This window comes from Paroedura picta, chromosome 7 (assembly GCF_049243985.1).
Source record: "Paroedura picta isolate Pp20150507F chromosome 7, Ppicta_v3.0, whole genome shotgun sequence".
Classification (NCBI taxonomy): Eukaryota; Metazoa; Chordata; class Lepidosauria; order Squamata; family Gekkonidae; genus Paroedura; species Paroedura picta.
In genome coordinates this window covers 50,819,077-50,844,339 of record NC_135375.1, presented here as the reverse complement: position 1 = coordinate 50,844,339, position 25,263 = coordinate 50,819,077, and the positions used below count along the sequence as shown (strand labels likewise).

Below are 25,263 nucleotides of genomic sequence, written 5' to 3'. Positions count from 1 at the left end.
AACTCTCACAACCCCACATACCTCACAGGTTGACTATTGTGGAGAGACAAATGGAAAAGGTGTTTGTAAACCGCTTTGAGACTCCTTTGGGTAGTAAGCAATAGGGTACAAAAATCCATTCTTCTAAGGAGCAACCATGAAAGAAGCATGTGGGCACATAACATTTTACCAACAGTGAAAACATGGGAGATAGAGGGAACAGGGTGGACACCTGTGTACTGTGACTACCCCATGTGTATTAGGGTAGAGGGGCATTTCGGTGAATGTGGCCTAATTCACACAAGAAGGGAAATGACGCAGAACTGGGAGGAATTGGTTGCCATGTAATCTTCCCCTAAGAAGAGTCTCCAGCCTGATTTTCCCTTCACATATCTGAGGAGATGGCTCTGGAAAGCTCATCTGTAACCACTATGCCAAAATTCCCAAAGGTCAGTCCTATCCCACACTCAACAAACATTCCACACCACAGGTTCTTGACACCCATATCTCCACACCCATGCCCTCATTTGCCACCATGCCACCACAAACTCCCACACAACACATACATTCAACCCTTACGGACTGGACAACTCCTCCCCTACCTCTTCCCACTACCAAGCTCTAGCGCCCATTGTATTCTTGGATACAACGGGCTTTGCCCCTAGTTATGGAATATGACAGCATGCTATATGAGGAACACACATTTATATTAATATTTTGATCTTGCAGCGGTTGTATTACAATCCTATGCTTACTCTAATACTTTCTATTCTATTTTATTAATAACACTGAGAAATGTAAAAAAGAACTATTCCTGTTGACTTAATTCATACAGTACATACTGTATATTACCACCTCCTATTTTCTCCTTGAATAAGAGGCTTTTTTCCCAATTCCTTGACTGCCTGTTCAAACTCTTGTCAGTTTGAAAAGAGAATGGCTGTGCATAAGATGTCAATCATGCATCAGAAACCGGATGGATCATAGTCATGTTTTATGTAAACCATCAAAGAAATATTTAAAATAATCTTTGCTGTACTGGATTTAACTAGGTACAAATGTTATGAGAAACTATTTCTTGCTCAATAAAACATATATTTTAAACAAAATGCCTATCTGATTTTAAATGGGACAAAGATCTAGGTTATAGAAGACGAAATCTATTTACGCACAGCTCCTTATTCCTAGTCAGCCTCTTAACATAATTTAATATTTCACACCAGTGACATCTATCCCTTCAGTGCCTAGCAAAAATACATAATTTCTCAATTAGCACTTGTTCACACTGAAAATCCCCGAAGGGATGTCCTATGTATTGGACATATAAATGAGCTAACAAATTTTGGAATGCAAAGACCTGGAGACTGCAGTCTCATTTACACCTGTTGAAATTTGTTTCAGAAAGTCAATGAATTTTAAACTGACTGATTGCAGGCAGGCTAACTTTTACTAAAACATGGAAACAAAGATATCCCAAAAAAATTGGATTGGCCCATTAAGGCTAAGGATGTCTATATTTATTGCTTTTCAGAAAAATGAAGATGGGGTATGAATAGATAAATTATGGTCCATGTTTAAGACATACGAGAGAACAAGATTAGGTTAATCTATTTCTTTTATTTAGAACATTTTACCTTAATAAAAGTTTTAAAATTTGAACATTTAATGAAGATGCATATATACACAAGTGTTCAAATTTCATTCATATTTTACTAAGAAAATAGTTTTTTTTAATATTATTACAAACAAGAAGTTAAATGGAAAAGCTGCAGTAGCTTATAAACTATACCTACATTCTTAACAATATTCTACTTTAAACTTTTATTAGAATACTATATGAAACATCATATGAAAATATATTAGAATGACAACTCTAAGTTAGAACAAACCCCAAAATTTCTCTGTGAAAAAAAATCTTGGAAGTCTTTGACTGATTTAATGTCAGCAATACTTCAGGGGTTACAATGGGATTCCTTTAAATTTTCATGGGCAGAGTGATGATTTTATTTCTCCTTAGCTAAGTTCATTTCAAAGTAAAAATCTAATTTCATTTCTGATGCCTACAGGACTGTTAATGGCAGCATTTATCTGATAGTGATAGCTACATTTCTTTAACTTAAATTTTATGTATTTAAAATATTTATATCCGACCTATGCAAAAGTATACACCAATCCAGAACTTAAGAATAATAGAATAGAATCTTTAACCGCTCCTGCAGAGCGGATTAAATAAAGCGGTAAGGGCACCTGGGGAGGAGTTAGGGCGGGCTCCGCCCAGGATAAAAACTCACTGGGACGAATCAGGAGCCTCAAAGCAGGTCCTGATTCGCCCCTCCGAGTGGCAATCAAGGGCCAAGCAGCCAATGGGGAGCCGTGTGAAGCACGACTCCCCATTGGCTGCTTGCCCCAGGCTCGCCCAGGCCACCAGGGGACTCACCGCGCAGATGGCACAGACCTCCGGCCTGGTGAGTCCTCCCGCTGACCACTCCTCCCCGTGGAGAAAGGAACAGGGAAATCACGTCTAAGACGTGGCGTCCCTGTTCCTTTCCCACCCCCCGCACTCACGCTGCCAACAACATGCTTCTGCGCCACCACCGCTTCCTGCACACTAAACACACCCACCCACCGCCGACTACCCCCCTCGATCCCCTGAACCCTTTCCGCACCCCTCCCACAATGACACAACGCCCACCAGCCGCCTCTCGACCCGCCGCGCTCCCGGCCGTCCCTGTCCCCGGCCCATTGCTGCCACAGTACTCACCCTGACGCCATTCTCCGCTTCGCCGACCCTTTTCACTCCTTCCCGCTGCGCCGCAGGGAGGCCGCTCGGCCCGCATGGCCTTCGCAAATGCGCTGGAATGAACCAGGCATGCGTGGACTCTTGTGCATGCCTGGTTCCCCTGCCCAACTCGCAGACGCACCCCTCGCCCCGCCCCCCAGCACACGCTGCCCTGCCTCCTTGCCGACGCGCCTCCCGACAACTCCCTCTCCGCGCCTTTAACAGGCATGTCTGATTGCTGCCGCCGCCCCGACCCTCGTACGGCCCACTAGCCCAAGCCGCCCTGCCTCCTCGTCGCGGCGCCTGCTTTGGGTTGCCTTGCTGCCCGCCATTACGCCAAGGTGAGCCCACGCACACGCCCCAGCTCACAGCCGCCTGGACGCCGCCCACCGCCCTTCTCCCGCCCCCATGACAGCCTTGTCGCCTCACGGACGCGGCGAGACTGTCCCTGAGGACGGGAGAACGCCCCCGATCGCTAGCACCTGCCTGCACAGCCCCAGCCCCCGGGAAGCCTTCGCCCTGCAAAGGCTTCCCCGGCCCGGCCCGCCTAGCACCCATTTTATTCCCACATAATATGGGCTTTGGTTCTAGTCATAGAATAATAGAGTTGGATGACCTCATGGGTCATCTAGTCCAACCCACTGCAGTCTGCAGGACACTCACAACCCTATCTCTCATCCACTGTAACCTGCCACCCCTTTGCCTTCACAGAATCAGCGTCTCTGTCAGATGGCTATCCAGCCTCTGCTTAAAAATTTCCAAAGATGGAGAACCTACCACCTCCTGAGGAAGCCTGTTCCACTGAGAAACCGCTCTAAGTGTCAGGAACTTCTTCCTGATATATAATAGAACATAAAACACAAATATAATAGAATAATCACAACCAAATTTGATCTCCGTTTTTAATGAGCATATTATTACAACATACTTCCATAATTGTAGAAACATTATTGTGATGATCTGCTTTTTTCTTATATGCTCTATTACGTATTGTGTGAGGAACTCTGCAGTATCATTCAAACTCTGCATTTTTATAGCTGATGTTTTATGGAAGTTACCACAGCCCACGCAAATAGGAGACAATAGATACGTACAATGTTACATTGCAGTCGGAAAGCATTTCAGAGTTTCGAGACTACAAGGGAAGAGACTCTGTTGCTATAAATAAACCATTTGAAAGGCCCACTTGGGAGAAAATACCCCATCAGCAATGGCTTACGTACAGAAATAGAGCAGAAATCACTACAATTAGGGCACCAGTGCTTTGCTTCTCAATATTCTTTTGTGCTCTACCTAAAAATTAATGAGGATATGGGGACCCATTCTGCCTTACACACCAGGTGCTCTGTGTAGACTGGAACTCTTGGGGGGGAGGCTGGCACCCCCCAAATAGGAATAAACCTGGACACAGAATTTTTTGAGCCAAGCCCTCAATACCAGCACAAGCGTGAAATAAGGAATCAACAGTTGTAAAACAGAAAAAGAAAGAAAATAGCTACAGAAGTTTACACTCCTGAACAGAAGAAATTAGGATTCTAAAAGGCAGCCACAGTGCAACAGCTTACTCATAAGAACTGTATTAAGCAAGACTTACCAGTGCTCCCAGGCTTCCAGCATGGCCTTTTTCTTTTTAATAAATATCATATTTTTGTTTTAGTTGTTTGATCTCCATTATTAGAGTCCACATAGGGTTAAACCTATAGCAGGCGTGCAGAACTCTCAGTGTCTTTTTGAGGGACCTGCACTCCTGATCAAACCAGAATTTAGAATGGCCATGTGCGTGCTTGCTTGATTCTGATCTTATGCTTCTTAGAATCTCCTGGAAGCTCTCTACAAGGGTATCAAGGGCACCTACAGACATAGAATTTTCATTGCATAATAGGAACTTCTCCGTCCTGTTAATGAAGGACTGAGAGCCGAAAAGACTGCTCATAAATTTATCTGTCTTCATATTCCATTTAACTCTACGAATGCAGTTTTCCTCATTAGACGTGCCCTCATATCGCTGTAATAAGCGGGGTTGTTCAGTAGGGATAGGACAGCATACTATAAGTAGAAAATGGTCACTGTCATAGAAAGAGGATACCTCAAATTCTACTGAGCTCTGCATCAGATTTTTAGATATTATTATACAGTCAATGGTAATTTTGTCACCCGACCAGAAGGTAACTTCTACTGAATAGTCTGTTTTTACTGAACCATTCAGAATGATTAGGTCCAATTTATACACCAACTGGGCCAATTTAAGACCTGCAATATTATGCTTACTATCTTTGCTTATAGAATGCCCCCTCAGCCTTAGAAAGCATCGCCTGCAACTATTGCTATCAGATTCAAATAATTTTTTAACTAGAAAAGTAGCAAAATTTGCATGGCTAGCTTTAAGAACTAGGAAAGATTCGGTCACTGATGTATAGCCATTGTAACTTCGACAATAGGTCCACAGAATTTCTTGTTTTTTGGTTAGTAGCTTTTATGGTATGTCTCTTAATCTTGTTTTTTGTTTTATATTTTAACAGTTTTAATAGTTTTATTGCTTTCATGTCTCATTTTGTTTTTGTAAAATAGTCAATGGTATTTAATGCTTTTTAAATGTTGACTTTTTATGATTGAGAAGTTTTTAAGTTTTACTGCTGATGCATTTTTAACCTTTTTATGTATTACCTTCCCTTTTTATAAACTGCTATTGTATAGTAGTGCATCTGGAATTTTGGTCTAAATGACTGTAAAATAAAGAAAGAAGACTTACCAGTGCCAGCCCAGGCATAGATATGTAAAATACATCAACACCATATCAGTTCCATGTGCATGCAACAAAAACAGTTTGCAAATGAAAACCTGCTTTCGTAAATGGACTACAGGTTGCTGGATTGAAGCCAGAGTTACAGTAAGTTAACTTCTGAATTAGGTTAATAATTCATTGACATTTTTTACTTCTTCAGAAAACCATCAGATTGAATTATAAAGGTTACCTTTCCTTCTCTAGTTCTTCTAGATAGCCTGTGCTCTCTCTGCTTCCATTCATGAAACCTCTTCTGGGAAACGATCCCATGGGAACAGGACTGCATTCTCCTGAACGACAAGATACAGATCCTTCTCTGCTGCCACATGAACGCATGGACATCTTTGGCCGTAACTTCACTCCAGGGAAGCTGTTGCTGTCCAAGTTCAATTCTAAGTAAAGAGAAAAAGTGCAGATTCTATGTATATCTTATTCAGTCACATGAATCTCCACAAAACAAGAGAGTGAATTTAAAAAGCAAAATGTTCTGCAAATATCAGCCTTTTAAGAAAATTGGTGCAGAAAATTATTAATAAAGGAGGTGGTGAGCGCCCCCTCACTGGAAGTCTTCAAGCAAAGGTTGGATGCACACTTTTCTTGGATGCTTTAGGGTGCTTAGGGCTAATCCTGCGTTGAGCAGGGGGTTGGACTAGATGGCCTGTATGGCCCCTTCCAACTCTATGATTCTGTGATTCTGTGAAATGATAACCAACTTGTGATGCTGTTTTGTTTGACCCCTGGAAGCTCTACCAAATGATAAAATGTTTGCTTATATATTAATGAAACATTTTCACATTATGTGAAAAACAGGCAAGAGTGCCATTGCTATGCCTGAAACATGTTCCTTAAATCTGTATTACTAGGTAGCATAAAATCTGAGTCTGACTGCAGGCAGTAATTTTGTAGCCAACTGCATTTTCTTCTCACAGACTGGCTTCTATAAAACAGACCAGAGTCCACTAATATAGATTATCTATTGCTGACCTAAGCTAAAGATTTCTTTATATGAACAACAATTGCTCAAACAGATAACCCTCTTCGAAGTTACCTTTAAGACGTTCCAGCAAATCGATCTGTCCAGATGAAGCCATTGCCTCATCTTCAATGCTTCCTTGCAGCTGCTTTAGCACCTCCTAGAATACATCAATGTTATTAAGAAACTATACCACAACGGGATACCAAAGATTCTGCAACACCTCACCCTCACCACCAGAATGGCTGAATTCTGCCAGTTACTCCTAATTTAAATTTATAAATTTCTCTACCAAAAGCTTAGCTAGCCACTTTAAGTGAAAGTTTTGGGACTTTTCAATGAACAGTTTTAGAAACACACATGCAAAGAGCTCAGAGTTCCAGTACTAAGCAAACCAATTACAGTATGAAAGGAGGGAGCTGATGTTTACATTTCTGGTAATATTCCATCATTGAACAAATGAACACACACACACAAACACAAAAAACAGGAAAATTCAGGAAAACTATCTGTGCTTTTTAAATAAAAAAATGTTTCCAGTGGAGACTGGCCTAGAGGGGGGGCATACAAGTCTAATTAATTAATTTTGGGAGATTTTAAAAATGCAATATTTTCTCTTTTTGAATAAGTGAAATGCTTTAAAATACAGGGTGAAGGTACCCCTGTGCAAGCACCAAGTCATGTCTGACCCTTGGGGTGATGCCCTCTAGCGTTTTCATGGCAGACTCAATACAGGGTGGGGTTTTGTCAGTGCCATCCCCAGTCATTACCGTTTACCCCCCAGCAAGCTGGGTACTCATTTTACCAACCTCAGAAGGATGGAAGGCTGAGTTAACCTTGAGCCGGCTGCTGCGATTGAACTCCCAGCCCCGTGGGCAGAGCTTTCAGACTGCATGTCTGCTGCATTACCACTCTGCGCCACAAAAGGCTCTTTAGCACCTCCTAGAATTTTTAAATATAGGGTTAGCATACTGTAAATTCAGGGTGTGGACATTTTTTTGTTTGAGTCTATTAGACCCAACTGTGCTGCAGGAGAAGCTGGCCGCAGGATCTATGGGGGTGAGGAGGTCTCTTTCCACTGCATGCAGGACTGGCTGGAATCTCCTTGCTCCCACTAGCCTAGATGATCCTGGACTGGCTCCTCTTGCACCTCGGTTTAAATCAAGTTGCAAGAGAAGCCAACCTCAGTCCAGGTGGCGTAAAGCTCTCAGCTCCTGCCATCGCAGCTGGCCATACAGGTGATATCTCAGAATAAAAACAAAACAAAAAATTATCTGATTTTTAATCGGCTAAAATAATATCTGAAATATACCGCTAAAGGTTGTTGTTGTTGTTAGGTGTGAAGTCATGTCCGACCCATCACGACCCCATGGACAATGATCCTCCAGGCCTTCCTGTCCTCTACCATTCCCCAGAGTCCATTTAAGTTCGTACCAACTGCTTCTGTGACTCCATCCAACCAGCTCCTTCTGTGTCATCCCCTTCTTCTTTTGCCCTCAATTGCTCCCAGCATTAGGCTCTTCTCCAGGGAGTCCTTCCTTCTCATGAGGTGGCCGAAGTATTTAAGTTTCATCTTCAGGATCTGGCCTTCTAAGGAGCAGTCAGGGCTGATCTCCTCTAGGATTGACCGGTTTGTTCGCCTTGCAGTCCAAGGGACTCGCAAGAGTCTTCTTCAGCACCAAAGTTCAAAAGCCTCAATTCTTTGACGCTTGGCCTTCCTTATGGATCAACTTTCAAAGCCATACATTGCAACTGGGAAGACCATAGCCTTAACTAGACACACTTTCGTTGGCAGGGTGATGTCTCTGCTTTTTAGGATGCTGTCTAGATTTGCCATAGCTTTCCTCCCCAGGAGCAAGTGTCTTTTAATTTCTTTGCTGCAGTCCCCATCTGCAGGGATCTTGGAGCACAGGAAAATAAAGTCTGTCACTACCTCCATTTCTTCCCATCTATTTGCCAGGAATTAAGAGGGCTGAATGCCATGATCTTAGTTTTCTTGATGTTGAGTTTCAAGCCAACTTTTGCACTCTCCTCCTTCACCCGCATCAAGAGTCTCTTTAGTTCCTCTTCATTTTCTGCCATTAGAGTGGTATCATCTGCATATCTGAGGTTGTTGATATTTCTCTCTGCAATCTTGATCCCAATTTGTCACTCATCTAACCCAGCCTTTCTCATGATATGCTCCACATACAAATTAAATGGGCAAGGTGACAGTATACAGCCTCGCCGACTCCTTACTCAATTTTGAACCAATCAGTGATTCCATGCCCGGTTCTCACTGTTGCTCTATGGACTCTATGGACAGTACCCCGCTAAAGGTATATAGCTCCTAAATCTCAGCATTTCTGCACTTGCAAAAGTAGCTAATTTTCATAAGGGGGGAATGCAGGGCTTTGTGCCTGTAAACCATGACATGCCTCCTGTTCTGCTTTTCACCTCTCCCTCCAGCCACTGTGAGACACAACCACAAATTTGCAAACAAGTAACTTTCCTTGCAGGAAGCAAAACCAGATCTGAAGGAGGCAGCATGGAAACTGCACCAAAAACTGAGAGGAAAAACTCTCAACTAGTAGCCAAAGGAGGAAGAAAATAGCATCTAGGTGTGCAGATATTATTGAAAGAAACAAATTCCCATTTATTGTGGGTTCAATATTAAACGTCACTCTTACAGTTCAATAGTTTGATAACTCATGTAATTTGTTTCTAATACTGTAATACTTCTGAACAAATCATTCTTTTTGGGCGAAGAGGCTCACAGTCAACCTTACTGGAGAGGCCCCATTACAAAACTGTGACATGCTGGCATCAGCAGAATAGTATTCATGTATACATGGACATCATTACAAAATCCCTTTTTTTCTCTTCCTCAGCAAAATGGTGCAGCTATCTTCTAACATATAGCAGCATTTCCACTTTTTAAATCCTTCTGGGGAAAAACTGTGCAGTACAAATACTACCAAATGAAACATGAATTTCCAAATGCTACCAGGATGATCAAACACATCCTTATATGTAAAAAAAATGCCTTGCAGACATTAAAAAAGCTTTCATTAGTATAAAAGAGATGAGGTACAGTAGAAGTAGCACTAAATTTTATACTCCAGAAACCCTATTTCTTCTGTGATGTCTGTGTTCAAAAATATTTTATCCAGTCAACTTCATCTGTTGATGATGAACTGATATTTCCATCAACATTTATATAAATAGCCTCATTTATAGATAACACATGAAGATGAAGAAAAAAATGACCAATGCCTCTAAGACACTATGATTGATTACTGAAAATATATATTGGCAGGAAGCATTTAAATTATTAAGATCATCATACCATTTGCCCAGTAGATATTCTGTTCCAGAATCTGAATGTGAACATGCAAATTAATATAATCGGGGGGGGGGATCAATGAAGCATTGTATTCTGCAGTAATTACAAATGGTAGACAAATGTTCAGGAGGAATAATAAATTCTGTGATAACACCTCAACTGGCGTTTTATAAAAGTGTTGAAGCAGGAGAGAAAAACACACTGCAGAATACATTAGTAATAAAATATTTGTAGTCACAGAAAAGAGTGGGAGTGGTAGCGTATTTACTTTGGTGCCTGACAATGCATGTACTATGAAAGCAGCATGATAAATCATCATAGTAGATAAATTTCCACATGTTACTACAATTGTGCTTTTATTGGCCTAACTCTGCTACTTAATGAAGTCTGACAAAGTGGAAAAGATCTACAAATAGTGAAATAAATTATAATATATATAAAGTCTACTCATATTGTAGTGATAATCTTTAATATAAAATAAAGGTAAGAAAAAATAGCAATAAAATAAAGGTAAGAAAAAATAGCAACACTCAAGCTCTGTAGTAAAACTGGAGGGGATGTGTTCCCCCATTTTGATTTGTTTTTTAACATTTCTTATCATAATGAAGCACAAATGTCACAGCATATCCCAAGTGGTCAGGCATCAGATATAATAAATCTACATATAAAACTAAGACTGACATTAATGCATCAAAAGTGAACATTTGATCAATTAAACCATACAATTAGGCTGTTCTGGATCACCCTATATTCTTAGTGTCCCCTTCTAGATTTCTGCAATCTTTATCTGTTCAAACCACAACCTATTTGGCCAGACAAATCTCATGGAATAGCTGACAAGTAATTTGTGATTTTATTGCATCTTTTGTCAACTGAAGTTCCTGGAGAAAGGTGAGATACAAACCTGCAATAAATAAGTAGACTAATGAAATCACAAAAAAATGAACATAAACAGCAATTATTAGATTAAGAGGCCACTAGACTTCTAGGCTATTAATGCCTGTTGGCCTAAATTCAAGTAAGACGTGATGGTGTGGGGGGGGGAATATTCTAGAAACTTCACTAATAACGGAACTAAATTGAATGGCCAGAAGGCAAAAAATCCACAGGACTCAAAACTGATTTGTCTTGTCTTATACTTTCTAATCTGCTTGTAGAAGTCACAATGTACCCATGAGCAAATAATTAAAGAAAGACCTTTCAGCCATTCCACTCATGTAGAAACAGCCATCTATAGACTTACTTTGTTTAGAATTAAAAATAGTAGTTTTCAAAAAGCATGCGTTTCTCCTATTCACAATTGTTGTCAGGAAATGTCTACCTAACTGATCTGTCTTAAGGCTTTTACAATGTACAGAATATAAAGCAGAAGAAAAATGCATTTTGAATTGCTAGGAGGAAAACAGCAAACAAATCCACTCATATAAGAATCCCAAACGGTAATATTGGAGTCATATTAAAGTTATAATAGCTAAATTACTGTTCCCTCAGGAAAAAACTGTATATTGTTTGTTTGTTCCAGACACACACAAAAAGATGCAGTATAAAGCACACATAATTCTATACTGCAATTCTGTGCTAAACTAGTTTTTGGGGGGCAAGGGTTGCTAACTATGGGTTGAGAAATTCCAGGAAATTCAGAAGCACAGGGAGGGGGAGGTGCTCATCAGGGATTCAATGCCATAAAATCTACCCTTCAATGCTGTCATTTACTCCAGAGGAACTGAATTCAAGTCTGGCAATGAATTGTAATTCCAATAGATCTCCAGGCTCCACCTGGAAAACGATGACTACTGGCAGCAGGACCTCCAAGGAAGTTAAGAATCAAATCATAGTATTATGAAAACAGGTTATACAACCAGTTAAAATTAAAAGTAAGATACATATATAAAAACTCATAGGCCTAGACATGATTGCAGCTGCTGTGGGCCCAAGTGCATTGACAGTGGACACGGGCAGCCCCTGGGGATCCAAGCACTGCAGCAGCCACAGGCAGCCACAGCTAGCCTAGGAGAGAATCCAGCAGCTGAGCCTCGCTGGCTCAACATTTGAGGGGTGGGGGTATGAGATTCCTCCTTATTCAGCCCACATTATTCCAGCTTCAAACATATTGGCAACCATGTCCATAACCAAAGTGGCTGCAGATTTACTTCCTCCTACTCATTCGGCCTTGTTAAAAGTTCCAACAGCATGAATTAACCCTAAGTTGCCAGGTGTTCAGGCTGCGCCAACAGTCTGAAATGTATAAAAGAGGAAGACGAGTGGGCATCACTGGAGATCTGAAGATGCAGAGAACAATTGTTGTGATAGGAAGCCCCAGTGACTAGATGGATGTAAGAAAGATCTATGTATATTGTAACTTGTTTTCTTTTCTATAATTAAAGTCCATTTGTGTTAAAGGGATACTTTGCCTCACTGAGCATCTTTGACCAACCAGATCCATTAAAGAATCCTTGCCACAGGCAAAAACAGCCTCTGAAAAAAAAATCAACCTATATAGCACCATTTCCCTAACATCTGGCATATACAAAAGAAAGATGGAATCCTTTGCCCCTTCAAAATTTAGATAAAGATAACATGCCACAATTTGCTTTTGCCTTATATCTCCACAGTTATGATGGTTGTTCATTTAGTCTGAGGAAGAGTGCATGCACTCGAAAGCTCACACCTTGAATAAATCTTTGTTGGTCTTGAAGGTACTATTGGACTCTATTTTTGTTGTGCTTGAAGGTACTATTGGACTCTATTTTTGTTGTGCTACTTCAGACAAGCACAGTGATTCATTTGAATCTATACATGTTAAGAAGCAGTCTTAAATATGTAAAGCACAATCTGAATGAACAATTACTAGAGAAAGGAAAATAAGAAAAACTGACATATATTTAAACAGTCATATGCTAGTGCCATTATCAGAGCTGGTGCTGCTCTGCCTCCCCTCTCATGTACCTGATCACTAGATTCTTGCTGTTTAGAAAGTATTCCTGATTATTTCAGAAATGCAATTGTGTGACTTGTGCATCCAATAATTAATATGGACTACCTGAGCCTCCGGGGAGGGCGGTATAAAAGTATGATAAATAAATAAATAAATAAATAAAACTATAAATTCTGTGGATTTTTTTAGCCACAATACAATAAGAATAATAATTTTAATTTTATATTCTGCCCTTCCTGATTGGCTCAGGGGTGGGGATACCCTCTGAACATGTTATATTGTTGAAAAAAAGCAAGTCCACATATTAGAAGTTGAATAACTCTAGGCAGAAGTCTTAATTTCCTTTAATATAATGTCAGTTTTAGCCTAGCAAATTACTATTCAAAACCATAAATGTTAGAATGTAATAAACCTTGCGGCTTTGAATTGTAATAGAGAAACAAGCATTACATATTAACCATGTATGAAAGAGCTGGAGGTCCTGAGTAAGGGGGTAGCAAAACAGTCTGCTGAAATAGCAGACAGCCATTTAAACCAGACAGCTGATGTGTAGACCCACCAAGCTGTTAAGTTTAAATGGCTCACAGCCATTTCAGCCATCAATTTTTCTCCCTCCCACTTTGAAGTGAGGGGAAGTCAAACCAATCAGTGAAACGGCTGACAACCATTTCTGTATTGCTTCCCCCACTTGGAAGGCAGGGGGAGCAAAATTGATAGTTTAAATGGCTCGCAGCCATTTAAAGATTAAAATACAAATATTTATTTCAATTCATGTGCACATATAAAATTTTAAAACATCAACACTAGTCACGTACTATTGCAATAATCCAAAGCATATTGACACATGGAAGAATGACAAAAAACAAAACAAAAAACAACAATGTCTTCTTCAGTGGACTAATATTTAAATACAGTCATGTGATGTAATAATAGGGACTATAAGGTGGAAAAAATACGAATGAAGAAGCTCCCACTTATAAAATGTGCCCATATATATATCTTGGAACCCACCAATTAAAATATTTATTCTTCAAAGTGCCACCCATATTGAAGCCCTTTCTTAGCCTGAGTGTATTCTCAGGTGTCTCATTTAATGAAAAAGACTCCCAAAGGAGTTGAAACACGTTTCAAGTTTTTTGTTCATTTGTCATTCATCCAAGTGCCAATACACTTGATTTGTGCAATAGTGCGTGACTATTTTAAAATTTTATATGTTGCACATGAACTGAAATAAATAGTTATATTTTAACATTTAATATTCTGCTGCTGCTCAATCTTTTAGGTTCCTAGTTTGTTTATACAGGTTTAGTTACTTTGTTCCCTCTTTTGTTCTTTCATCACAGCCATTTAAACCTAACAGCTGATGGGTGGATTGCCCTTATCAGCTGTTAGGTTTAAATGGCCTGAATTTCATAACAGGACAAATGTCCTAGAAATGTTCAGTGGAGGCACCTCCTCCAAACCTCAGTTGAGGGTGCATGAACTGAGCAAAATTTGTGATGAATTTTGGCTTGTGAACCAGTCTGTGTCCATCCCTAGTCCTGAGGGATATGGAAATGTATAATTTTGCAACCCAGGACTAAAGGAAAACCAGCTTCAAATGAAGTCTGAATAGTAGAAACCCAAAATTCTATTTTATACTGAAACAGATACATTCATTTTGTACTACTGTATTTAAAACTTCCTCATTGCATCATTAAAGGGATTTTCCTTTCTTAATATAAACTTTGTCTCAGACCGAATACTTTACCCAGAAGAAAAATTGCCTTCCCCATCATTTTGATGACAATACCTGTCACAGGCTCAATCTTGCTTAACTTTACCCAAGAAGGCATATAATGTATTTCATTATTAATTCAATTTTATTTAGCTTTTTTAATGCTTTTAAGGTCTGTTCTCAAGCCAATAACATTTTGAACAACAAGACTAATTAGTGCCTAGACATAAATACATAAAAACAGCAGAGCAGGACCTTTGGCTGGGTTGAACTTCCAGTAACTGCAAGCCCACAAGAGTTATATGAACACTTCAGTTAAGAAGCAGGAAAATTACAATGAATGCTATAAGGAGGCTGTCTCAGTAGCACAATGCAATATTAATCTGCCCAGAGTAGAAGCAGGCTGACATCCCTGCTATCACACCTATTCAGATGCAGAATGGGGTGTGCGCGAATACAGTATACTGGGGCCACATCCTCTCTATTCACACTCACTTTGAAATGGCTATCCTTCCTCTTATCTCTGAAGTCCTGCCTCTGTGTACAAGGAGGTCTGTGGAAAAGTAGGGAAGTCTAACAGTCCCATTCTTGTATCGTTGATTAGTTTTAATGTAAACCGCCCTGAGCCTTCGGGGAGGGCGGTATATAAATCTAAATAAATAAATAAAATTCTTAATTTACCAGGAACCACTACAACATTGTTCAGTCTTGTACAATCAAGGTAACATGGGAGGAGCCCATGCTATGACTCAACTGCTTCCTAGTGTCAACTGGCAATATTGGAGAAGGGAGATTCAGAAGCATATACTTTTCCATATGTACAGGATTGTCACATTGAAATGGTGACACAAGGAGGAGCTGCAGCAACCTCACTTTGAGTGGAAAGTGTTTTAGGTGGAAGAAGGACTTCTCTCTCACCATATACCAGCTTTGCCAGGCATACTGCTGAACACATTGTATTGTAGTAGTAAATATAGTAGTAAATACAGAGGTATGCAATTTAAAGAAGCCCTAGAGAACAAGGAGGTGCTTCCACTTATGAAAGGAGACTTCCTGATTTTCATTCTCTCTGCAAGCAGCAGTCCCCAATGGAACACTCCTGAGAGTCTCAGACATTCAGAAGGGAACTTTTTCAGGAGATGCAGAGGCTGCAGTAGAATAGTCCCCTTCTGCACATGCAACACAGTTAGGATATGACCCTATATTTTTATTAGCTGCATATATACTAACACATATGGTGTGTGTCTCCTAGTTACAATGACTTTCCATTCCCTTCTGTAAGTGAGTAGGTCCAGCATAATTAAGGTCATATGTAAGAGAAGGTAATCATACCAATGCACAAAACAGAGCATCTACTGATTTCTATGGCAGAAGTTTGACACCATATGACTGAAACCAGCAATCTAGATGTGTTATTTAACTCAAATAATGCTTATACCTTCATATTAGATGCTTCAGTTTCCAGTTTTGTAAGATGATTTGAATTGTCTTCCAGTTCTTGTCGAAGGTTTGAGTTCTCCATTTTTAATGCTTCTACTTGTTTTAACAACTGATCATATGACACTGCAGCCATCCTGGGCTACCCCTGGACCTAAAGCAAGCAAAAATATTATATATTTTTGGTTTGTCTGTTCTATAGAAAGCATTGTGAACTCTGAGGAATGCTTGATTGTTTAGAATACATTTCATCTTCTAGCTGAATAATATAATAGGGTAATATTTCACAGAAACATTAAGTGACATGTAACTAAATTAATACATTGTTGCTCTGTTATTTCCAATTCATTTTTTAAAAGAATAACAAATATTTCATGAAAAATGCTAACAGCGAATTCAATAAGAATCATAGCAGTGCTCAGCTGCTTCTCAGGTTTGATTTCAATTCCTCCAGTTCTGATGGGAAAGCCTCCAGCCTTGTTAACATTTTAATACTCACAGCTAAATAGTTTTCTCAAATGAGATTGTGAGAGATATAACATAGTTGAATCATTTATGGCTTTTAACAGAAATTGTGCCCTAAAGTTTCTACAATATTCTGAAAGAATTTGCAGGTGGTGTCACTAAAATCTATGAAAAAACATGACATATGGCCTTAGGTTACCAGTTTAACTCCAGAGTTGTGCCCGCGTTTAAAGTTGACTGGTTTAATCTTTTTAGTCATATTTTGAAAATACGCCCTTAAATTGCTATACCAAGAGCACGCTGAAATATACAACAATTCTAATAGTGACTGCAGCCTTTGCTATGAAGTCCAGGCAAACTTGATACATATGTGGGGGAATGCAATGAGACAAAATATTTCTGAAGAATGGTCATTTTTGTGTTATCCAATGGTCTCTGTTATCTCTGTCATCAAGTGAAATTTATTCTCATTATTTAATTTCTAGATCGTCCCACCCTGAAGGGCTCAAGGTGATTTACAACAGTGAATTATATATTTAAAATTATAAGTCAATAAACCATTTTAAAATAAAATTCCTAAAATAAAATTCCTAAGATGCATAGTGTTCTACCATTCTGCCCATTTATCAACCACCATGGTCTTGTTGGTGATGTAGCAGTTTTCTAGCGGCAGTGGGTAGAGGAGTATATGAGGTGGGGAGTATAGGAGAGGTAAGGAGGGAAGCCTAGTATATTTCTGAACAGCTCTGGCCTTAACTGTAAGTACACAGGAAGAACACCATTTTACAGGCCCTGCAGAAACTTGGTAGCTCTGTCAGGGCCCTGATCTCCATTGGCAGGTCATTCCACCAGGCAGGAGCCAAGGCCAAAAAGGCCTTGATACTGATAGAGGCCAGTCAGATTTCTCTGGGGCCAGGGATCACCAGTAAGTTGGTATTTGCTGAATGTAATGATCTTCAGGAAACTAATTGGGAGATACGATCCCTCAGTTTTACTCCGTGTTGTTGTACTGAACCCTGAAGGATATCAAGAGAGAATTCTATATGCATCTAGAACTCGACTATAAGATTTATGAAGACACTGGTAACTTATATAGTGACTAGGGGCAAAGCCCATTGCATTCAAGAATACAATGGGCGTTAGACTGGGGGTTGGAGTGGAAGAACTCTGCAGATGCCCCCCCCCCAGGACCTGGAAAGGCTGCAGGCTGGAGGCCCCCAGGAAGGGAACTCACTGGCAGGGGCAGCTCTCATGCAGCAGGGATCTGCAACCTCCGAGCCTCGGAGGGAAGTGGAAGGAGGAAGGGGTGGTCAGAGGTGGAGAATGGAAGGTGACTGGCTGGCCACTGGACAGACAGGTAAGCCAGTTGGAGGAGGAGGAGGCACTCAGGGGCGGGACAGCCACCCTGAGTGGGTGTTAAGTGCTGAGTAGCACAAGACCAGCTCCTCCTCCAAGCCCTTACCAGAAATATTAAGTGGAACAGATTTGTTGACTACAGTAAAGGTTACTGTTGTGATATATATTGCATAATGGAATTTTTCTTTTGTATTCTGGTATGTGTCTTTGTAAACAAAACTTAATAACAAAACTGTTCAGGATGACATCACTTACATGGAGCCTGAAACAATTGTTGTAGTGTTTGCACTGTTGCAACAAACACTGTTTTAATGTTTGCACTATATAAATTAATGACATAAATGACAAATATTTGTAAGCCATCCAATATTCCAACAATTGAACTTTGCCTTCTTCTACCTCCTACTGGAGAGTAGGCAGAGAGTTCCCAGATTGTCTGAATGTGTTTTAATGTAAATCTAATTGTTTTTAATGTTTAAAATGTTTTAAATTATTGTTTATTTTTGACATGCTATGAGCTGCCCTGAGTTTTCAGAGAAGGGCAGCACAGAAATTTGAAAATAAAATTAATTTCTAAGGAATCCTGGGCAGAATCCAAAGTGCAGGTCTTAACTTTTAAAGCCTTTCAAGGATTGAGAGCCTTTCAGAGTGTCTCTCTGCATATGATGCCACTTGGCTCCTGTCAAGATCTATAGGCAGAGCCTTACTCTACACTCCAATGTAAGGAGGAAAAGAGCCTTTTCAGGGGTCTTGAATGACCAAAGAAATATGCTTTTGAGGCATAAGTCCACCTTTCAAAGCCATCTTTGGGATCCTATATGCCATTATAAAGGACAGTTTTCTTCTTGTTATTTACAGATATTATTTGTGTGGTTTTATTGTCAGTTTTGTATTACTTGAATATAAGTTGGACTGTACACATTTTGTAGACAATTGTCCTACAATTGCTGGTTTTCAAGCACCTTCATCTTCTGACATTTGGCAAAGCTGCAAGTATCTTTGGCATATTGATCTTTCGGTTACTTTCAAAAGGACATTAGGGAAATGTACCAGAATAGTTAATTATACATGTTTTTTCCAAAATGTGTTCGGGTAATAGCCCTGTAAATCTTACTTTTTATTAGGGATGGGCATGAACTGGTTCATATGCCAAAATTTGGCACAAAGTTGGCCCAGTTTCATAGCCCCTGAAGCTGAAGGGAAGGCACCTTTACTGAACATTTACTGGACTTCTATCTGGTTCAGTTTGGCTGTTAAGGCCATTTCAATCTAACAGCTGACCATGGTAGGTCTGCCAATTAGCTATTAGGCTTAATTAGCTGTAAGCCATTTAACCCATCAGTTTCAATCCAGGGGGAAGTGAAATGGACCAGTGAAATGGCTCACAGCCATTTCAGCCTAGCAGCGGATGGATGCACCCACCTCACTGCCAGCCATGTAAACCTGGCAATGGCGAAGTGATTTAATGTTCAAAATATTAAAAACACTTCTATTCCGCTCCCCAATTCCAAGCGGGAGGAAGCAAAACCGACTACTGAAATGTCTCACAAACATTTCAGCTTAACCCATCAAAGCAGGGGGAAGTGGAATGAATGGGTTAAATGGCTGGCAGCCATTTAATTCTTCCTAGGTAATTCCCCATTCCCCCGGATCCAAACTGGCCAGTTCAGGACAATTCTGGCTCAGTTCAGGGTTTTATTTTTTAGGTTCTTGCCCATCCCTACTTTTTATTGTTTTAAGCATTTAACTGCCATTTCTCTTGCCTTTAAGCTAGAATTTCTCTCAACACTAATGCAATCAATACAGGATCAGATGAATCAAGCAAATGCCATGTGTTATAATTATTTAACCCAAAATGGACAGTAGAAAAGAGCAAGAATCCAGTAACACCTTAAAGGCCAACAAAATTTGTGGTTCATGAGAGCTCATACTCTGCTACAAATTTAGTTAGTCATTAAGGTTCTGCAGGACTCTTGCTCTTTTCTGCTGTTTCAGACAAAACTAACACAGCTACCCCTCTTAGGTATATTAATGATACTCACTGGAACACAAAAGGTAGTTCAACAAAAGCACCATGATCCAGCTAGCGGCCAGGGGTGGGGAGAACTAAGAACTTTGGAGTAATATTGAGTGGGGGAACCCCGTTTTTCTTAAGGAAAAATTGGAAGTGGCTTACACTCAAAGTGGCTAACAATCACCTTCCCTTTCCTCTCCCCACAACAGACACCCTGTGAGGCAGGTGAAGCTGAGAGCACCCTGACTGCTCAGTCAGAACAGCTTTATCAGTGCTGTGGTGAGCCCAAGGTCACCCAACTGGCCACATGTGTAGGAGTGGGGAATCAAAACTGACTCGCCAGATTAGAAGTTGGTGCTCCTAGCCACTACACCAAGCTGGCTGTCTTACTGTATGCAAGTCCTTAGTTATCCCACTTTGAAGCCCTTACTATGTCTGTGAAGAATAACTAGGAACTTGTAACTGTTTGGAGATGACCTGACCCCAAATGTGTAAGGCCTTGAAGCCATGTTTCCTTGATCCATAATCAACATGCTATTCATTGAACAACCTCTTCTCAGAAAGGCCACCATCTCCATTTTGCATAACGGCAATATGGATGATGATCTACTTATCCCATGTTTATTGGTTCAGGTGTATACTTATTTATTTATTTATATTTCTATACTGCCCATTTCTTTGCAGCTCTGGGCAGTTTACACTGAACATTATATAACTTACATGGAACGATATATAGACTGTAACATCAACAACTTTCAAATAAGGTATCAAAAGATTACAAAACCACATATAAATAACAATTAACAGTAACATTGGGGGGTTGGTTCTTTCAGTCATGTAAAGGGCATCTGGGGGCTCAGCTACAGAAAGACTAACAAGGTGACCTAGCCTAGGGTCAAGTGACAAAGAGGAGTGGGAAGTGAAAAAGAAAGCCAACTGAGAAGGGATGCCAACCTCCAGGTGAGATCTGGGACTGCTCAGAATTAAAGCCCATCTCTAGACTACAGGTAGCAGTTTTCCTGGGAGAAAATACTTAGGTGTCCATTCATGAACACATCACAAACATTATAAAAATCGTTACATTTTAGATTGGCCTTTTCTTGCTTGTTCTTTGACTAGCCACTTTAACAAATGTTTAAGAGAGAAATTCCATTCTTTAGTCTTCAGGATTTCAGATTATAATGCCCATATTTTCTAATTATTGCTGCTACAAATTTGATCCTAAAATCAACAGTTTCTTGTAATGTTATTAAAGAAATAAAAAGTGTAAGTAAATACAGGGTAACCCTGTTTACTCTAGTCTAACCTTACTTGTAATTCCATTATTGTTTTTAAAAGTTAGATTTAGTTGAATATTGGACATAAACAAACCATATAAAGAATTTCACTCACATTTTATATCATTCAATAAACATTCTGATCCAAAATGATAAATGTACTCCTGCTGAGAAAAGCTGGAAGATACTGCAATAGTATTACTGAAAGTAGTAGCCCCCCGCCCCCCATACTAACTCCCACGGTTCCCTGGCACCTGGGATCTTTTGAGCCCTATTTTAGACATAGTACTGACACAGACAAGAATTTTATTTACATCAATTTGAAGCAAATCTTACTTTACGATTCAAAGTTCAGCTAAAAGGAACAAATTACAACAACACAACAAATGAAAGTTTTCTACTTGTTAAGTATAGTACATTTAAAAAGGAAACATGGTTAAATTTGCTTTATCAAAGCATTTCAAACAGTATGGTGAAGGTTGCTAGCTTGGTTAAAAACTCAGGTTGCCAGCTTTGCTTTATACACCTAATTTCAAGACTTTTTCAGTTTTGAAAGCAAATTTTTAAAAATCTACAACCTTTAAGCATTAATTATCCCATCATACAACTTTGTAACTGGGCACTCATCCAGCCAACTGCAATGAGTAAAAACAGCATCTAATCAACCAGCTGGGGTGCAAGTGCTGCTGCATGTGAACTCTCTGTCTCTCCTGAGGCATGGGGAGAAGACAGCACAAACACAGACTAGCAGCCACAACATCTGTTCTCCCTTGATTCTCCTGTGGCACCAACTGCAGTCAGAGTAAGGGCAGCTATATTGTGTTGCTGCATTTCTGCAGTGAGGAAAGACAATCTGTAGTACAGCTGTTACCTCTGCAGGATTTCAATTTCCCATGCTGCCTCCCCATACAGAGAGCACTGAGCTCTATAACACCACACACCCCTCCACTATTTTCCATAGATAAACTGCATTAATGTTCTTTTCCTTACTTTCAAAGGCAATAGGACTATGCAACGGGGGTTGCTGCCAGGAAGGGGGGGGGGACAGTGTGAGTGAAGACAAAGATAAGTGATCATAATACAATATCTGGTTTCAGACTCTCCAAAGTAATCAAATCATGCTTTTTAAAATTTTGCCTTAGTAAGTGCTACTGAGGGGAAGGGAGAGACAACCATAAACTGTGCCATCCTAAGCAGTATTATATTCTTTTATAAGTCTGGACTAAGAAGGGTGTGGTACTTGTTAGGATTGCATTTTGGCTATGTTATATTAACAGTATGCTTTTTGAGACAAAACAAAACACAGTTCAAGAAAAAAGTATAATCTCCCCATTACTTCTTCATGAAGACATGATTCATACAATGAGATGATGTGGCAGTAAATTACAAAGAATATTAATTCAGGATCACAAGGGAGCCAGCACAGTGACTTTAGCATGTCATAATGGGAAATCCATCAATTGGATCCTCATAAACAGGCAATAAGGTAAACCTAGCTGAACTAAACACCAGTTACAAATATTTCCCATTGTTATATATGAATTAATTGTTATAACGTAAGTTTCTAACCTACTCACTCATCCAAGACAAGATCAGTAACATTCATCATATTGACATGCAAATCTTCATGTAGCCTACAGTAAAATGTGTAATTCAAGACTATTTAAATAAAATGCCTCTATAGATAGTCAACATTGAACAATCAATGAAAAGATTTAGCTTAATTCAAATTTTCTGTCTTCTTCTCCACCAGGTCTACTGGGGCGGGGAGGGAGGGGGGACGGAAACAAACATTTTTATGGATAGACACTGCCAACCAGAGGTTGACTTTTTATTCCAGTATAAATGAAAAATGATGATACACATTCATTTTAGCTAATACTCCACTTAACAAAGGATACAAAATTTAAGAAGTTTTATTTAAATCATTTTTTCAGGCAGGCCACATAAATGCTTATTATGCTTCTACCATATGTTATAAACATTATAAGGAAGGCTAAGGATTCAGAGGCCTACTACCAATAAAATAAAAAATAAAAATTGGAAGTCCACTTGTAAAATTGAAGGCTTTGTTAAAACATTTTACATGCTAAGAAGAAGTCCTGGACATATAAAATGTATAAGCTATATTATCTTTTTTAGTGAGCAAGGGTATTATTTGAGTCATGAAAGACTACAAGTGATTTGCATAATGAATAAAACTTACAATTCTGACTTCATCATTTCTAGGCTCTAACTAAATATAGCACACAACTCAAGGAGCTCATCCCCAGAAAAAGAAAGGTGTCCATAAAATGATTCCTGCTTCTTATTTACTATGAATTTAATTTTTCTTCCATTTTAATAATTCAAGTTTAGTACTTTTTTGGATTCTGCCTAAATAAAAATCCTAATTTCCCTCAATAGTCATGATTGATTAAAACTGACTTAATTATTACATTTAAAAGCTGCATTTGACAAGAAAAAAGAAAGGAGCCACTACTTTATACATAATTTATTAAGATTACTAATAGTACCCAAGATTGAATAACTCCCAGTATCTCATTTGATGATGACTAGATGAAGTCAGAAGGTTTGGGTAGATACTGTTGTCCTTTTCTCTTTATTTTCCATTTCAGCATTTTCTTTTAATTTTTTAAGCAGTGGCAGTCACTTAGCCCTACTGCTTCACTGCATTTCTGGGTGCAGCAGTGCAGCACAAGCTCTCGTCTCTATGCAGCTTTTTCCTTTCAGTAAAGGAGCAAAAAACTGCTGCAGTAAACTGCAGAAATGCCAGCTATACATCCGTCACCAACAAAGGCATTGGGATTTTGCAGCATTTTCAAGCAGGGAGTGTTAGTGGCTTTGTAATATCATGCATATCATGCAAAAACAAATCTTAATCTCCCCAAGTTACAATTAGTCCATTCTCTACAATACCTTCCTCATACTTCCCCCACAGACCTTGCATTGTGGGGTTGTTAGATTCAAATCAAGGCATCTCCTCCACTGCTTTGTGTCCCTTTATCTGGCTGCTGCTGCTACTGACAGGATGGAGGAGGAGGGAGAAGGGAGGTTTCAATGGGCTCAAGCGTTCATTCCTCCAAGCAATGAATCCATTTCATTCTTTTTTGACCTTTATCCGTCTCCTAAGATACTATTCTCCCCTCTCATACGTTTAAAACCTTTAAAACAACCATTTCGGTTTACAAGAGAGTCTTTTTTTTATCCCATTCTCTACTCACCCTCACCTCCTTCTCCCATTCTGTCAAAAACATGGATCAAAACCTTAGGAATCACTTCCTCGCTTCTCTCTATAGAAGCAGAAAGGGGGGGGGGGAAGATCAGGCTATTTCCCAGCATTTGTCACCCCGTAGCCAAATGGAACAATGATGTCATGATAAATGCTCCATGCTTGTTTCTAAGAGAAATGTAACGCTAACATTCACCTACCCCATCTCCGACACCAACTGCACCTCCATTCAGTCTTCAACACCCAGTCCCCTCCTGTATTCACCAGCTGCGCTAGAGCCAGAACCAATACAGACACATTCCAGTCACGTGTGCTCCCAGCTTCCAGCCCAGCCCAGCCAGCTCAGTTCACACTAGAGAATGTAACGTACTCTAGTTCACATCCAGTGCTTCTTTTTTTCCCTACCCACCCTGACTCTTGCCAATCTTCTGCCTGAAAGATCTGGCAGGAGTTATGGGGAGGGTAACTAGGAAAGGACAGCAACCTTTGCAATGCATTGAAGGAAAACGGCAAACAATATTTAAGGTGCGTAGATACATCAAGTAATAGCAAATGGACATGCACCAAATCTTATCCCATTTAACCAAACAACTCATATTACAATAAACTATTGCCACCTTAAATGCTGAGCTATGCTAACAACAGCATAGACATTTGATCGTTGCTACAGAAAATAATCAGTACTTCGGAGAAGGGAAGCCTTCAAATTGAAAAATAAAATAAATAAATAGAAAATACTAATTTAATTCAGCACTTTCAGCTGTTGGACATTATTTACTTCATTTACACCCTGCTTTGCTGCCCAACAGGAATCCACTGCACATTCCCATCTCTCCTACTTTATTCTCACAACAGCCCTGAGAGGTAAATTAGCCTTTCCGTGACTGGCCCAAGATCCCCCAGCAAGCTTCCATGGGAGTGTGTGGAGATTCAAACCTGATTCTCTCATATTCTAGTCTGATACTCAAATCGCTACACAACACTGTCTCATA

The 25,263-nt window shown here is 39.7% G+C and overlaps 1 protein-coding gene across 7 annotated transcripts in view; it reads right to left on the bottom strand.

Annotated features, from left to right (window-relative positions):
• The window catches only part of APC (APC regulator of Wnt signaling pathway), a 90,177-nt gene that overhangs the window by 47,454 nt on the left and 17,460 nt on the right, over window positions 1-25,263 (bottom strand). For 4 of the 7 annotated variants that reach the window (XM_077347778.1, XM_077347784.1, XM_077347779.1 and 1 more), the window contains exons 3-5: window positions 15,929-16,081; window positions 6,589-6,673; window positions 5,731-5,932 (exon numbers count right to left, since the gene is read on the bottom strand). In XM_077347778.1, coding sequence (XP_077203893.1) covers window positions 5,731-5,932; window positions 6,589-6,673; window positions 15,929-16,063 — 422 coding nt within the window. In that variant the 5' untranslated portion in view covers window positions 16,064-16,081. Of the gene's footprint in view, window positions 1-5,730; window positions 5,933-6,588; window positions 6,674-15,928; window positions 16,082-23,958; window positions 24,050-24,471; window positions 24,596-25,263 lie in introns of those variants that run through there. The other 3 variants (XM_077347782.1, XM_077347783.1, XM_077347785.1) reach the window with 3 other exon arrangements.